Source organism: Notothenia coriiceps, unplaced genomic scaffold (genome assembly GCF_000735185.1).
Source record: "Notothenia coriiceps isolate Sejong01 unplaced genomic scaffold, NC01 NC01_scaffold00032679, whole genome shotgun sequence".
Classification (NCBI taxonomy): domain Eukaryota; kingdom Metazoa; phylum Chordata; class Actinopteri; order Perciformes; family Nototheniidae; genus Notothenia; species Notothenia coriiceps.
Genome location: NW_011365380.1, coordinates 164,483 through 180,607, shown reverse-complemented (window position 1 = coordinate 180,607; position 16,125 = coordinate 164,483). Strand labels below are relative to the sequence as shown.

The following is a 16,125-nucleotide window of genomic DNA, read 5'->3' as shown; positions in this document are numbered from 1 at the left end:
TATTCACTCTGTCCTAAACGGCTTGTTGGAGCTCCTGCCCCCCCTCTCCCTATGAGCCCAGACAGCAAGACACAGCGAAACCCAGCCCGAAACCAGCCCGAACACAAACACACCGCAGCCTGGCTGGGAGTTTGTGTGTGTGCTTACACACCAACTCACAGCCTCGCCGCGTCCCGCCATCTCAGGGAGGAGAAATCGGCGGAGCTGCAGCTGAGAAAAGATTGAGTGTATGTGTGTGAGAAATCTCCAACGAGGCGTTCTGGGGCAGCATAGACAGGTATTTTCTGTGTTAGAGTTTTACTCGCTACAAGGGGACGGGTAATAACCAGAAAAGCATGAAATGGGACCATTAAAGGTCCCATTTCATGCTTTACCCGGTTATTACCCGTCCCCTTGTGTGTTATGAAGGTTTTTCTGCATGTAAACGGTCCCCAGAACGCCGCGGAGATTTCTCTTTTTCCATTGTTTACTTCTTGGGTATAGTGACGTATTTCGGGTATAGTGACGTAACGTTACGTCCGCGGAGCCGTTACGTACTTTGGACCAATCTAGGGACTTCCTCACACACACACACACTCAGCGGGACGTTGTGAGGCTCGCTGCTGCGAGGAGCGGGACACTGTGAGCTGGCTCATGGTGTGGGGTTGGCAAGACACCGCGGAACTCAGCCTGGGCACACACACAAACTCCCAGCCAGACTGCGGGTGTGTGTGTGTTTGGGGCTGGGTTTCGCTGTCTCGCAGACGGCCACTGGGCCACTGGGCTCACAGGGAGGAGGGGGGCAGGAGCTCCATCAAGCCGTTTAGGACAGAGAGTGAATACACATATTATACAGAGATGCTGTATGAGAAACCAATGTGAGTTTGGATAATTGCACAATATAAATGTATTTTATTAGACCTCAACAATTGAATTATGATCCGTAGAAATGGCCATGACATGGGACCTTTAAGGCCTAGGACTAAAATGAAATAGAAGAACTAGTGGTTTAAGGTTGTGTCACTATGGGTTGTCTGTAGGTACAATTTCCCTTGGGGCCTCGAAAGCAAAAGGCTAAGGAAAAGTTCCTGGGTTGCTGAAATTGGTTTAAGATGGTTGACAGACTTAATGAGACTCAAGTTATCACTTGCTCTGGCAGGTAGAGCTAGGATGAAGCAGTCAATTATCCCCTGACTGATGAAATGTCATCCTCTTCTATGTAATGTGTGCACCTTTATTAGCCTCTATGGTTAGCTCTAGCTTCAATGCTACCATGTCACTCACACAGGTAAGTCGGAAAGTCTTTCTTTAGCTCTCTTATATATGAAGTTCATTCAGTAAGTTGTGTCTCACCTGTAGCATGTACCCGTGTGTAAACAGCAGCTAGAAGGGTTCAGGCTTCAGTCCTGTCAGGCTCTTTCTTGGAAGCAGGTCCTTTTGGGAAACAACAGCATTTCTTTTAATTTGCTTGCATTAGCATCCTCTTAGCTATGTTGATTTCTTGACTGGTTTCGAAGTTGATTTTGCTGGTAACAATAACAAGGAGTTTGGCGACGTTTTCCACTTGTTTTTACTAATATTAGCTATACATTGATCTCAATCCTAATAACAAAACGGGAAGGAGGAGATGATCAACATCCCTGTATTTCAACTGGACTAAGGCTTAATTAGCTTGATAGATGTGGGGCTAATTAGCAAACAAGCTACACCTGGACAGATAATAATAATAAAGGAAAGCTACAAACTACACTCCCTTAAGGAAATATAACCAGCTTACTTGCCCCATCTGCTGTTGTGAATGTGTACTACAGGTGAAATTAACACTTTCAGAACAGAAAAGCGACCTGTCTGCTACGGTATCGTTATTTAAATGGTTTTACTGACAACACCCATTGACACATTCAAATATTATATATCAATTGGGTCTTACTCATTGGAAATAAATTACACAGGCCTACTAAATCGAATGCTATTTTGCTTTCGAACAGTAGCCTGCATCAACTGAAAGATGACCTCTGACCTACATTTAAACATACAAAATGCAGGATAGTTTATTTTAAATGTCCAATCTATGAGTATTTTTGTTATGTAAGTTAATCTATTTTGTGCTGCAACAGCTTTTTTATTTTATTTTTGCTGGCGTCACAGTGATGCACCATTTATTCAGGGTTGTGCCTAAGTGCCACCTTGTGGCTAACATATCCTTATAGTTGCTGTTGTGAAAATGAATAGTGCATGTTGAACCTTGAGTTTTTTTTACACACAAAAGATACACGGTTCTCCTGCAATATTGACTAATGAAAGCAAGACTGTTTTTTTGTTTGGATTTGACTGTGTGCTGTTCATCCTGCATTTAACATAGTTTCATGGCAGGAAAGGCCAATAACATTATTGATGACTTATTTCCAACAATTTCTAATTTGCAGCAATTGACAACTTTACTATTTACACCTGTGTTCGACAAGTCAAAAAGGCTAGTCACCAGATCTAAGAAGTTGTTTCCTCCAGTTTCTCTTACCCTCACTGTTAAGGGTGAGTGGCTGCATGTAACCCTCAGATAGAGAAAGCTTAGACTCAGCACATGCCTGGGAGCTGAAAAAGGGCCGATAAACACCAGAGTTCCAGCTCCCACAATTCTGCTCACAAAAACCCAGCGTGATCAGAGAGAGGGTGCATTGTGGTTTTGACGTATAGGGGAGCCTCGGCTATAATGACTGCAGAGGGACTGTCTGCAGGTTCCAGCTGATCACCTCGAAGCACCTCTTTCACCCGTACGTCTAACATCCTTTATAGCATCAACAGCTCCCTGGGTGAAAGGCCTGCATTCTTTGCCATGGCTTGTGGCTACAATGTTCCTCTTATACTGAATATGGAACAGTGCCCAGAGATGCTGTTGTGATTACACTCTTCAACTAATGCACATCAATTATGCTGGCCAACAACTGAACTCTGCCACAATCGTCTTTATTCCGCATTTACTGTAGGGTAGATAAGAAACATCATTATGTCAATATATTCCTTAATACAGGCTATTTAGTTAATTTTTTTAAATTTATTATTTCAACTACAATCTTTATTAGCCGTTTTTGTGTGTGTAAGATTTATCAAAAATAAATTGATGAATTCCTTAACAGACTTCTGTTAGCATCATACACATGTCCAGCTGCAGGTTAACAGATATGCAGACACCTTTTGATTCTTCCAGATATTTACAGCAGGTTTTGTTGAAAACCTAGTTTATGAAGTAATATTGTTCAATTTTCTGTAATCGATTAGCTGTATACCAATGATTGATTGAAATGTGTAACTACATTCAATGATCATGTCTATTTAGTATCTTTGTTTCCTAATGTTTTACTTGATGGAAATGTGGACAAAGCACAATATGAAACTCTCACCAACCATGTTAATGAAATAATAACTGTTCATAAGTCTGTGTTTTGAGGTCATGTGCCTGAGTCTCCTTAATCATAGATCTGATCTGTGTCTGTGTTGACCGCAGAACACTCACTGCTCTGTTTGCCAATGCAACTACAGTATGTACTTTCCCACACTATGCAGACCACGGGGAATGGATCCTGCAAGAGATCAATGTATTGCACTAATCTGCAGTGCTTGTTTGTGGTCTTGCTATACTGATGTGTGTTTTAAACACTTACAATAATTCTAATGATCAGATTTTTGTCTTGGGAAACGGGTTAGTAAATAATAATAAATAAACTGGGCCACACAAAAATCCAAATAGGCTGAGAAAATCTTGTCCTGTCTGTGGATGTTAGCAGTCTGACGGCTGCTTTCGGGTTTAATATCAGGACTGAAATCAGCAAGTGTGACCGAGCCTTAATCCCACAGAGCACTGGCCTCATTCCAGTGATTGATTTTCATTCAAGTTAATATTGATTGTCCTCATTTAGGGGTTTCAAGCAGCCATTTGTAACAGCAGCAGTCTGATAACTCTCCTATATAACTCCCTTACATCTCTTCCTCTCCTCACCATCCAGGGTGTTTCTGAAGAAGTCCTGTGGTGGTTGTTGTAATGTAGTTTTTTTCTTTTTTAAGCCTTTATGATGTGGAAGATTAACACACAATTGCATAGCTTTGGCTCCCTGTTACCCATTATTATTATACACATCTAAAAGAATACATATTTTAATTTGAGTATTGTGTGTACAATAAATCGCTTTTATTTTATTTTGTAGCACATTAGCAGATTACAATTATAATTTGTCTTTATGCCAGAGCATTAACTAGAATAATTGTTTTCCTTTTTTCTCCTTTCTTCCCCCATATCATCAGCTGTGACAGAACACTATAGCCTTGGACATGGATGTCGGCATTATAATAATACATAAACCAGCAAGCATCAATTCATTGAATCAAAGCCATCTAAAACACTGGGACACAAGTGGTGAGAGTGCACAGACGTTGGAGGTAGGTTGGTATTTAAAATGTGGTTTGAATTAGATTTTGTGGCAGTAACAGCTGGATTTAAGAGTAAATCAAATGTAGTCAGATTTGAAGAGAGAGAGCTGCAAGACTAGGTACACCTGATGCAATTGAATAAAACAGCCTTCAATAATCCAATCACTGCTTACTGAGTGCATACTGATGGGTTTTAGGCGATTAATGCTTTAGGCTAAGTAAGTTAATTGATCTCTTAATCACATTAGGTTATAATTAGGATAAGATGCACTTACTATATGGTCATTGGTACTTAGGTTGTGTACAGAGATACAGCTTGGTTAAAACCAAATTGGTGTTTTCTGGGTGCTGAACCTGTAACCACATTTGTCTCAGTGAACATTAACATCACAGTCACTTTGTTAATCCTACATTTAAATATCAAGATTGCTGGCTTGCTGTATTTTCCTTTTGCCAAGGCCACAATCCACTGTTTGCTGTAACCCTGGGTGAGCACCCATCACCTGGGTACATCCACACATGGTAAAAACATTAAATGTCTCTATTTCTTGTTAATATGTAAGGTCATGTGCACACAAACATAAGTGTTTTCAATCCGTCTGGCTGATTACACCTCCAGTCAGGTTGAAGCTGGGTGGAGCTTTGTTGGAGATAATGTGACGTCACTACATTGTATAAGGTAATGATCATGCTGTAACAAAACAGGATGGGAGCTGTCAATCATGCAGTCTGTCCACACAAAAAGGTTTAAAAAGACAACATGAGTGGACTATTTGGACAACAGAGGAGTGAGGAACCAACTGTGATTTGAGAAGAAGTCAACCCTTTTACCGAGTTCAAACTGTTGCACAAATCAGTGTACAAATACTGTTTAAAGTAAGATACATTATTTAGAAATTGTAATTAATAATAATACAATATTTGCATCAACATAGTAAATGGTTAAAGTATCAAAAGTTAAAGTACTCATTATGTAGACTGGCCTATTACAGAATATAAATGATATGATGAAGTAATCCACCATAACACACGAGTTGTGTATCTGTTGATTTCATTTTGTTTTATCATTTTGTATGTATTTGAAATGGTAGTGCAGTATAATAACGCATAAAGTGTCAAGTTTACCCAAGCACAGTACTTAGGTTGATATACTCGAACATTTTGAAAGAAATATATTTTATACCACAGTCGACCCCTAAATATCTGTATGAGCTCGTAGTTGGCTGAACCCTAGGTTAGTTTCACTGTAGAGACACCTAGTGGCTTCTTACTGTACTTACTTATATATTTTTTAGTGATCCTTTATTTTTCAGGGATCATACATATATAAAATGATGATGAATGTAGAAACTTGTCATTTCCTTAGCTCCTTCCTTCCAACATGATCTGTTAGACTAATAATGAACACAAATAAAAAATCATGTCTTTAAGGGAAAAGTTTTATATTTAGTATTCACTGTGGGAAGCAGGGTTAAGGTCCTCTTTTGTACGCGACTTACAGTAAATGAGAACATATTTCCTTGTTCATAGAAAAATAAATGTCAAATATTAAACGAAATAAATCTTAACATTTACATTCTAAAGTTTACAAGTCATTTATGCCTCTCCCTGGATTACTCTTGCTAGTGTTAGTTAAATAAATAGCAAACGTTTGCTTGGTTAGGCTACTCAACACATATATAGGATATTCCTGTTTTACTTATTAACAGAGGTTTCAAAGTCAGTCTGAAGGGGCAGTTAGAGGTCGGAAAGAGCTTAAATGTGTTAACCAGAGAAATCTTATTTCCTTCAGGAGGAAGCAGTTTGGAAAAAATACTCAGGTCTTTTAAGTGTAAGTAAGTGGAGCTCTATCAGTGTAGTCAAATTCATAAATCAGATATTTCACTTATAGCACAAATGTATAAACAGCTAAAGATATATAGGCAAATGGTCCCTTTCAGAACACAATTATTTAATATAATAAATGATGTAATTTTTGCTTAATCACATAAGAAGCATTTTAAACGTATCACTGCCATAGGTGGAGTACATTTGAACTACTTTATATACTGTTGGATGGTTCAATTTGTTATTTTTCTATCTTTAAAAAAAAAAAATTAAATCTTCTAAATTGTAATATAGAGCTTTGGCTATGGTGTTATATTTGCCATTGTGTCCGTTTAAATTGAACTTAATATATTTGCAGTGCTCATGTGGTCCGTTGTCTAAAAAAAACACTTGTGGGTTGATCATTGACAACTCTTTTTGTTTGCTGAAAGGTGAAACATGTTTTTTTCTACAAAACCCTGCCATGTATCAGCAAGGTTAATCAGAGCATCTAGATTTTAACTAAATACACTATCTGGTCATTTATTAGATAAGCAAACTCTACCACTACCACCCCTTTATCTTTCTACACACACTGTCTTTCTTTCTTTCGCTCTCTCTCTCTCTCTCTCACACACACACACACACACACACACACACACACACACACACACACACACACACACACACGCACACACACACACACACACACACACACACACACACACACACGCACACGCACACGCACACGCACACGCACACGCACACGCACACGCACACACGCACACCTCAGCCTGGCAGCCAAAGGTACATAAGTGTCTGTGCAGGTGATTCAGTCAAAGAGGAGCGACTCCAGCAACAGTCTTGTTCTCTGGTCAGCCTCTCAGCAAAATGTCTACGGATTATTTTGGGTTCTCCTTAACGAGGAGCAATGCGAGAAATGGCACGGCCGGCGTGGCTCTTAACAATGCTGCAGATATCTCCGTTATTGTGATTTACTTTGTGGTTGTGATGGCTGTTGGAGTATGGGTGAGTTCATTTCAGTTGCCCTTTAAATCCTTGTTCTCAGTGAATAGGAAACACTTCAACAGTTTTATAGTTGTCAGAGTTGCTTTACTTAAATAAGAATAAATATGTCTTTATTAAGCCACAAGAAAAAACATAAATATATAAATGTTTGTTACATGTTGGAGAATTCAAGAATATATTTATTTGCATTCTGAAATAAGAGGTTTTAGGCCTCTAACCAGCAGAGACCTTTACAGCAGCACTTAAGAGTAAATTATATGTAATTTAGTTGGTTCATATTGTGCAATCACAGCAGTATAATTGTATTGCCGATCAGAGTACATTTTAATTTCAGAATGCATATTTATAGATAGATTAATGAAGAGCAAAGCAAGATTTATATTTCACAGTTTATTTCAAACATGTAATTAATTATTTTTAAAAAGACAAATAAAACCAACAGCAGACTCTAAGTATACAAATTCACATGCAACAAATAACAATGTCATGTCCACAAAGGTGTAGGAAGAATTATACACTTACTGTGATATTGGGAAGTTGTAGAAATATGTTTCTTTCACTCTTAACAGCTGTACATAACACAAAATGTAATCATTAACAAATATACCTGAAAAATAGAATCTGTTGCTGTTTTTTGCTGTTTTAAGGATTTTTTAAATGTTCTTCTTCTGTTGCAGGCTATGATCCGCACCAACCGAGCCACAGTCGGTGGTTTCTTCCTTGCAGGGAGGAGTATGGTGTGGTGGCCGGTGGGTATCTCATGTTGACATGTTTTATATTGTTTAATGAAATATAGATATTATATGTACTATAATATATCACCTCATGTTATATAGAGTAATGTGGAGTAAATCACTTATTATTCAAGCAGAGGCAAGATTAAAACAATGTATTTATGTAGCACATTTCACAGCCAAAGCAAACCTGAAGTGTATTACAGATGATGATAAAAGAAATACAGACAGACAGGCATTACATCAGCACAATTATACTGTTCAAAATAAAGACACAGTTAGCTGAAAACCAAAAAATGATGTAAATGATTTATGAATATAACTCTGCACTCCACAGATTGGAGCATCACTGTTTGCCAGCAACATTGGCAGTGGTCACTTTGTAGGAATCGCTGGGACTGCTGCAGCTTCAGGAATCGCTATTGGTGGATTTGAATGGAATGTGAGTAAAAATGTCTGATGTGTAACATTATCTCCTCTTAAACATACGTGTTTCTAACCTGTGACAGATACTATCAGTTATCTCTTTGAGATGAGCTGATTGCTGAAGATTATCATGGGAGGTCCACCCTGCAGATACAGGGAGGAAACAGAAGTCAACTTTATCTTTATAGGAATATTTGAAGGAAATGGTGCATTGGTTATTTATTGTTGTGCATTTTTGTCTCTTTTAGGCTCTTATTGTGGTCGTCATTCTGGGATGGATCTTTGTGCCCATCTACATCAAAGCTGGGGTAAACGAAACACACAGGCCACAAAACACTTTCTTTTTTACTGTATACATATACGTATGTATTCACTTCACCTGTTAGAGTATGCATTCATAATCATGGTAAACATGTATTTATTTACTTAATTTACAGTTTAATCATTCAAGGAGACTTAACATGAAACCCCCTTCTTTTCCAGTGCTTTTGAATACATTTATTTTGGTATCTGCCTACTAATAAAAACCCCAGTAAGTTTATTGTGGTTTTCCGGAAAACAAAATAACCTTTACAATTTCTCTTGCAAGACAATCAGAAATGGAGCTGAAAGTAACAAGCACTAACACAGAGACTTTCATTCAAAGGTTAAATACAAGTATATTCTGACAGACCATAAAATGTGTCATTTGTATGAAAACCAATTTTGATGGAAACCCAAAACTACAAGTGCAAACTTTAAATGTATGTCCTCTTTAAGTTGAAAGTGGCCCTGCAAAATAGCAGTTGAAAGTCATAAAGACAGCAACAAAAAAGTAACTCAAATCAAAACCTAATTTATTATGGATGTGTTTAGGTGGTCACCATGCCGGAATACCTGAAGAAGAGGTTTGGAGGACAGAGAATTCGCATCTACCTCTCTGTGCTGTCCCTCTTCCTGTATGTTTTCACCAAGATCTCAGTAAGTGTCCACATCATTAGTGATTATCTCTATGTCAACGAGATGTACGTTATTGATTGAAATAATGCGTTTTCTCCTCTCCTCTTCTCTCCACTCAGGCAGACATGTTCTCTGGCGCCATTTTTATCAACCAAGCTCTCGGGCTGAATATCTACCTGGCTGTTGTCATGCTACTTTCAATAACAGCCCTGTACACAGTCACAGGTATGTCCCATCAGGATGCATTCACTTTATTTTCAATTGCACTCACTTCATAAATGAAACCCAGAATTCTTATCTACCTAACAAAGTGGTGCTACAAGTGCAAAGTCTTCTCCATTTACCTTATATGGAGATGTAGATACACACCCACACACTCGCTCTCTCTTCCTGTCTCGTTGATCAGTTGTGTGTTACTGCTTAATTACCCATCAACTGTGATAAGCTGGAAATGGCCTTCTGTTGGTTGCTGGTTGCTGTTTTGTAATAACGCATACACACCTCAACTTTAGCTGTAAAAAGACTTGGAATAGTGCCTACATACTACAGCTTAACACCTAATAACCAATTTGCAACAATGGATCAAATCATGTACTAAGTTCTCTCCATAAAGTCACAATTAGGGACAATAAAATGTGATCACTTTGAAAAAAAATATTTTATCTCAGGTGGATTGGCTGCAGTGATCTACACGGACACCTTACAGACTATCATCATGGTTGTGGGATCATTCATCCTTATGGGCTTTGGTAATATGGTATTTTAAGTTTTTAAGCTTCTTATATGTTTATAGTTTCCATTTTGACTATAAAAATCGTGCTTGTGAAATCGAGTGTTGGAGTAAAAATGATTCATAACGTTATTTTACACCTATGTGCAGCTCTCAATGAGGTCGGAGGTTATGAACAATTCCAGATGCGCTACATGGAGGCCGTCCCTTCTGTAACAGCTAACATCAGTGCGAGCTGCTTCGAGCCTCGGGCCGACTCCTTCCATATTTTTAGGAATGCGATCACAGGAGACCTGCCATGGCCCGGCCTTGTGTTTGGACTCACCATTCAGGCCACCTGGTACTGGTGCACAGATCAGGTCAGTCCAGCAAACAGGCCGCACTGTTGGGCATTTGCTCGACCACAATCAAGGGTCGTAAACACACACACAGACAGAGACTCTTTCAATTGATTGTACCTATTTGTGTACACATTATTGTGCTTTTATCTTGCCTGTTTTTGCCAGGCTCACTCGAGCGCTCTTAAGGTGGTCTGCTGTATGAGGAGAGACATGCTTTTAGTTAGACCTTACAGCCTCAGAGACTGAGATAAGATTTACAGGCAGATTGTTGCTGGATTTCAGAGAAGAGTAGATGATGATTTAAATGTTGACATCGAGCACATATGAGATGAAGTCAGCCTATAAAGTAAAATACTATCAGCAGCATATTCATTGAATCTAAATCTAATTATTTCCATCCATTATGACTTTTTTCAAATCTACGTCTTACTCAACCTATTTATCGATTGTATCTTTGCACCACTGATCTTTCCCATTTGTGACGTGTTTTCTCGTTCCTGTAGGTGATTGTTCAGCGCTGTCTCTCAGCTAAGAATTTATCTCACGTTAAGGCAGGCTGCATCTTGTGTGGCTACCTGAAACTGCTGCCTATGTTTCTCATGGTTTTCCCCGGTATGATCAGCAGGATCCTTTACACTGGTGAGTATGTGACTGACATATTTAGGCTCAAGAAGATGAAAGTATTGCAAACATAAATCTGGATTTAAATATGTCTTAATGACTTATTGTTCATGTAATTCTAGACGAGGTGGCATGTGTGGACCCGATTGAATGTCTAAGATACTGTGATGCCAAGGTGGGCTGCACCAACATCGCTTATCCTAAACTGGTGGTGGAACTCATGCCCAATGGTGGGTGGCTAAAGACGTTTATCTTATGATCTGAAAATGTCGGTATTCCCGAAATGAATTTTTTTAATCTGCTTCAGGTCTGCGAGGTCTCATGCTGTCCGTGATGATGGCCTCTCTGATGAGCTCACTCACCTCCATCTTCAACAGCGCCAGTACTCTCTTCACAATGGACATCTACACTAAGATCCGCAGCTCAGCCACTGAAAAGGAACTCATGATCGCTGGGAGGTAAAACACAATTGGGGGGTTTGTTTATTATGATTTCTGATGATGAGAGATATCATACATGCCTCACTGTCTTTGATTTAGAGTGTTCATCGTGTTCCTGATTGGTGTGAGCATTGCGTGGATCCCCGTGGTGCAGGAAGCCCAGAGTGGTCAGCTCTTTGACTACATCCAGTCCATCACCAGCTACCTCACTCCACCTGTTGCAGCTGTCTTCATGCTTGCCATCTTCTGTAAACGCGTCAATGAGTCTGTGAGTATCCACTTCAATCTCCTTTTTTTTTACATATTTCAATTTTAAGAATAATCTTCTGCATGCTCCATATAAACAAGACAACTAGCCTACAGCCATGTTAGCAGCATTGTCAAGGTGTAACTGCGCGCAGTGCTGTGAGTGCTAATGTCAGCATGCTAACTTGCTCACAATGACAGTATCGACATGCTGATGTTAAGCAGGTAAACTGTTTATGTAAACCATTTTAGATTAGCGTGTGTCATGCTTATTCTGGCTAATTAGCACATAACACAAAGTGAAACTGAGTCTTGTCATTTTCTGTGACTATTTTATGAGATATTATTTAAATATAATAATAATTTTAATAATAATTTAAATTTTTATAGCGCCTTTCAAGAGACCCAAGGACGCTTTACAATGGGAAACAAAAAAACAAAATAATAATAGTCACAACAGTCCACTCTGAAGCACGTAGGATTAACATTCTTGAATGAAAGGTGCTACAGTATACAAATAAAGCTTATTGTTAATGGAAACCAAAATATTGAACAAATTGACATTTTTATCCGATAATGGTACTAGTTGTATTGTTTAGAAATCTATAAACTAATTTCTATTTATCCAATTACAATTCATATTTCACTCAAAGCCACAAATGTGAACTTTGTCATGCTTCAGGCACCAGGAACGTACCAATTGGCATGGCACTCCCTTCAATAGTTTTTGAGATATTTCAGTGTTTAACCAAATGGTGGACAACCCGGCAGATGTGACCTTTCCTTAGAGCCATATCTCTAGCCTGGATAAAAAGGCGTTGAGTGTTTTAAAGTGCAGTCTTTTATAAAGTTATTATGTAATTAGCCAAAGGTCTCTGGCAACATCTTTTGTTTTACTACTCTCGGACTTCTTGGGAAATGTGGTTTATCATGACCTTAACGCAGTTGAATCAACATGTGTCATATGATCTGAAAAAGTGGGGGTGGGGTCAAAATACTCTAAAGGTGTCATGAACATGGACCAACTGTTGAAATGGTTCTTATTCTCACGATTGTCCCATTAGCTTAGCCAAAGCACTGAAGTCATGCACACCATCATCAGATTTGTCATCAGACTATTAACACAAGCCTGTGAGGACTATTTTATAATATGACAAGCTCACTCTGAATTATGCTGCTGCTTTACTTTCTCTGCTCATTTCTTCTTCCTGCCCATGATTTCTTGTCGATTTCTATTTGCAATCTGCATTATGTATATTTCATAAATCTGTTTTATGTGAATGCTGGATGCACCTTTATCTATCCTGTGCCCAAAAGTATTCCTTTTCATTAGGATTCATTTAGTTGAGTTGATACGTTGATTCCAGACTGAAATAACTCAACAACTTCTGGATTGATTGCCATGAAATTTGGTAGTAACATGAATTGGTCTCCAGAGAAAGAAGCCTACTGTCTTTGCTGACTTTTCCTTTTGCACTCTTTTTCTTTTCCTTTAGATTCAATCTTGTGAACACATTCACATCCCCGTCTGGATTAAATGTAATCATGTCCATATATCAGCATTAGGTTATGATTTGTTTTATTTTGTCAAAATCTTTAGTTTATGGTCAAATACCTTTATATATGTTTGTCATAATAAAACAATTGTTAGCAACACATTCAACTAAGAGTAAGTGTGTCACTTGCTATAAAATCAGCATGTTAGCTTTGTCATTGTGTCATTGCTCTGAGTCTAGATAGTCATGCCAATACTTATTCAATACTCAGACTGAACGTTTTCCTTTTTCTTCTTTCCTCAGGGTGCATTTTATGGCCTCACGATTGGCTTAGTTATCGGCCTCTCCAGAATGATTGCAGAGTTTGCTTTTGGGACAGGCAGCTGCGTTGAACCCAGTAAATGTCCCACCATCATATGTGGAGTGCACTACCTCTACTTTTCCATCATCCTGTTTGTTGTCTCCTGTATCCTCATCGTGGGAATCTCTCTTGTGACCAAACCCATCGAAGACAAGCATGTATGTGACCGCTTGCAAGATAAGAATAGATACATAATTAATAACTCCCAAACATCACTCGAAGTCCCTGCAAAAACCAACCTTATAAATAATTTGTTTCAACCCATGTGTTGTGTTATCTAGTTGTATCGACTGTGCTGGACTCTGAGGAACTGTACTGAGGAGAGGATTGACATTGAAAAGGACGATTGGATCGACAATCAAGAGTCAACCAAAATGGAGATAGATGGTAATCAGCAGACATTGAATATAAACACATACAAACACACATGCAGATTTGCTTCATCACCTTTGTTCTTTCCATCACAGAGCCCAAGGAGAATCCTGGCTGCTGCAAGAAGGTAGTGATGAGTTTCTGCGGCCTCGAGCCGACAGATGCGCCCAAGTTGAGTGCAGAGGAGCAGGCGGAGCTGCAGAGGAAGCTCACAGACACCACAGAGAAGCCTCTATGGAGGAACGTCGTCAACGCCAACGCCATCATCCTCCTTTGTGTCGCTGTTTTCTTTCATGGTTTTTACGGTTAAAGAAACTCCATTGACGCAAATGCTCTTGGATAAATTATATTTAAGGGATAGGATTTTATATGATTGTAAATTATGAACGCATAAATGAACTGTAACCTTGTAACATTAGATAATGCATTGGCAGACTTCTATACTGGATCATTTTTACTGTATGCATGTCATGTATGACAAATGAACGTCTCGAGGACACAATATTTATTTTTGTAAAATGTGTTCCTGTCTAAAACTGTTAAAGTATTTCACTTTACCTACTGTAGATCTGGACATTTTTCCAGGTTTTTCATTTTGGAAACTTTGAAAATTCTAAATTGGGAATACAAATGCTCCTTTATGGCTTGATTAACTTTCTGGTTTACATATTAAGAGACACTGATTGACTGGTTTGTATGTGTTTTTAAGTTCACATGCTCAACATAATGCCAATTTGACCTTTTTTCTAATTTTCTGTGTTCGAAGTCTACAAATGCTGTCACTTGTTAAAGCATCTATATGTTGTTTTAGGTGTTAATGAATAATAAACATCTCAGGGGAAATGGTTGTGAACTCCACAGTTTGACTCTCTTTGCTTCCCTCTCCTGGTTCATTGACTAGTTTGCACTTTATTTTATTGCACATTCAATTTTCTGGTTAAGTCTGCTCTTACTGAGGTATGCATGTTATGTACTTGGTGAATACATTCTGAAACGTCACATAATAACTTTTTAATGTACTGTAAGTCGTTCTCATTGTCACTCACTTATCCCTCTCTTATCACTAACTCTGTGGTTAATGTGCACCAATGTAGGCCTTGACTATGTGCACTGCTGTTAAATGATTTATGATTTCTGCCTTGGACTTACATGCTTTGTTCTCTGCTGTTGTATTCTCTTCTATGACTGCCTTTTTCTCTAGAAGCTGCATATGACTTGATATCTGACTGAATTCTACGTCTTGCAGTGATTTTGCTCACCCCAGCCAGTGACTAAGTGCAACAAACCACAGTCAAAGGTCTCAGGCATGTCTAGCTCTCTGCAGTCAACAGAGAGATAGAGACCAAACTCCATCTGTCGGCCATCATTAGCCACAGTGATGAGTAATGAAGACACAATGTTGTGAATTCTTTTTAAATTTCTAACAAAGTTAATCTGATAGATAGTAGAAGAATAAAAACAAACAATTTGCTGACAATGTCGTCTGGCCACTCTAAGATATTTTGAAATATGGAGAAAGCATTTTTCTTAAATGAAGGGAAAACACAACAAATCAAGATACAATGTTTATACGACACAGTGGCCCCCTAGTGGCACAGTGGCCTCATTACAACAAATATGTGGATAGTTACTCAGTCTATGGCTCTCTGGCTTAAGTTAAACCCATCCAAGAAGAGTGTTGTGATGGTGTGATGTCCATAAAGTAACATGCCAACCATTATTACTGTATCTGTGCAGTGGGCTCACAGAAATAGAGAGAAAGGATTTTTTAAGTAGGCTATACATGTTGGACTTTGTGTGAGTATGGATGTCTTCCTGTCTTTGTACAAATAAAACCAATAAAAACGGCCAGCATTTTTTTTGTAGAATATGTGACATAGCATATTTCAAATTATTCTAATGACATAGGTTTTTGCTTGAAAAAACATGACAACTGTTACCAGTGTTAGATTCCAACTTTAAATTCCAAGTATCTCCATTTTCTTTAAAAGCACCATACCATTTCCTTCAGCCTTAGCACCTCAGCTGACAACTGGCTCACAAGGAAGTAGAAACCATTCCTTGTTGAAAGAAGTACTGTAAGCTTCAGGGCACGTTGTGCTATCACTGTCCATGAGACAGGTCTTTTTGCAGCTCAACAATTACATATGTCTTCAGTTCCTTATTCCTCCCTCTGAACTGCA

At 38.6% G+C, this 16,125-nt stretch overlaps 1 protein-coding gene across 1 annotated transcript; it reads left to right on the top strand.

Annotated features, from left to right (window-relative positions):
- The first annotated feature begins 6,977 nt into the window (after positions 1–6,977).
- On the top strand, positions 6,978–15,611 carry slc5a1 (solute carrier family 5 member 1). Its single transcript, XM_010789229.1, has 15 exons — positions 6,978–7,236; positions 7,914–7,985; positions 8,308–8,412; positions 8,645–8,704; positions 9,252–9,356; positions 9,455–9,560; positions 10,004–10,084; positions 10,216–10,424; positions 10,910–11,045; positions 11,150–11,257; positions 11,335–11,485; positions 11,567–11,735; positions 13,513–13,728; positions 13,852–13,957; positions 14,038–15,611. The coding sequence occupies exons 1-15, from the start codon at positions 7,099–7,101 to the stop codon at positions 14,250–14,252; spliced, it is 1,977 nt and encodes a 658-aa protein (XP_010787531.1). The 5' UTR covers positions 6,978–7,098; the 3' UTR covers positions 14,253–15,611.
- The last annotated feature ends 514 nt before the right edge of the window (positions 15,612–16,125 follow it).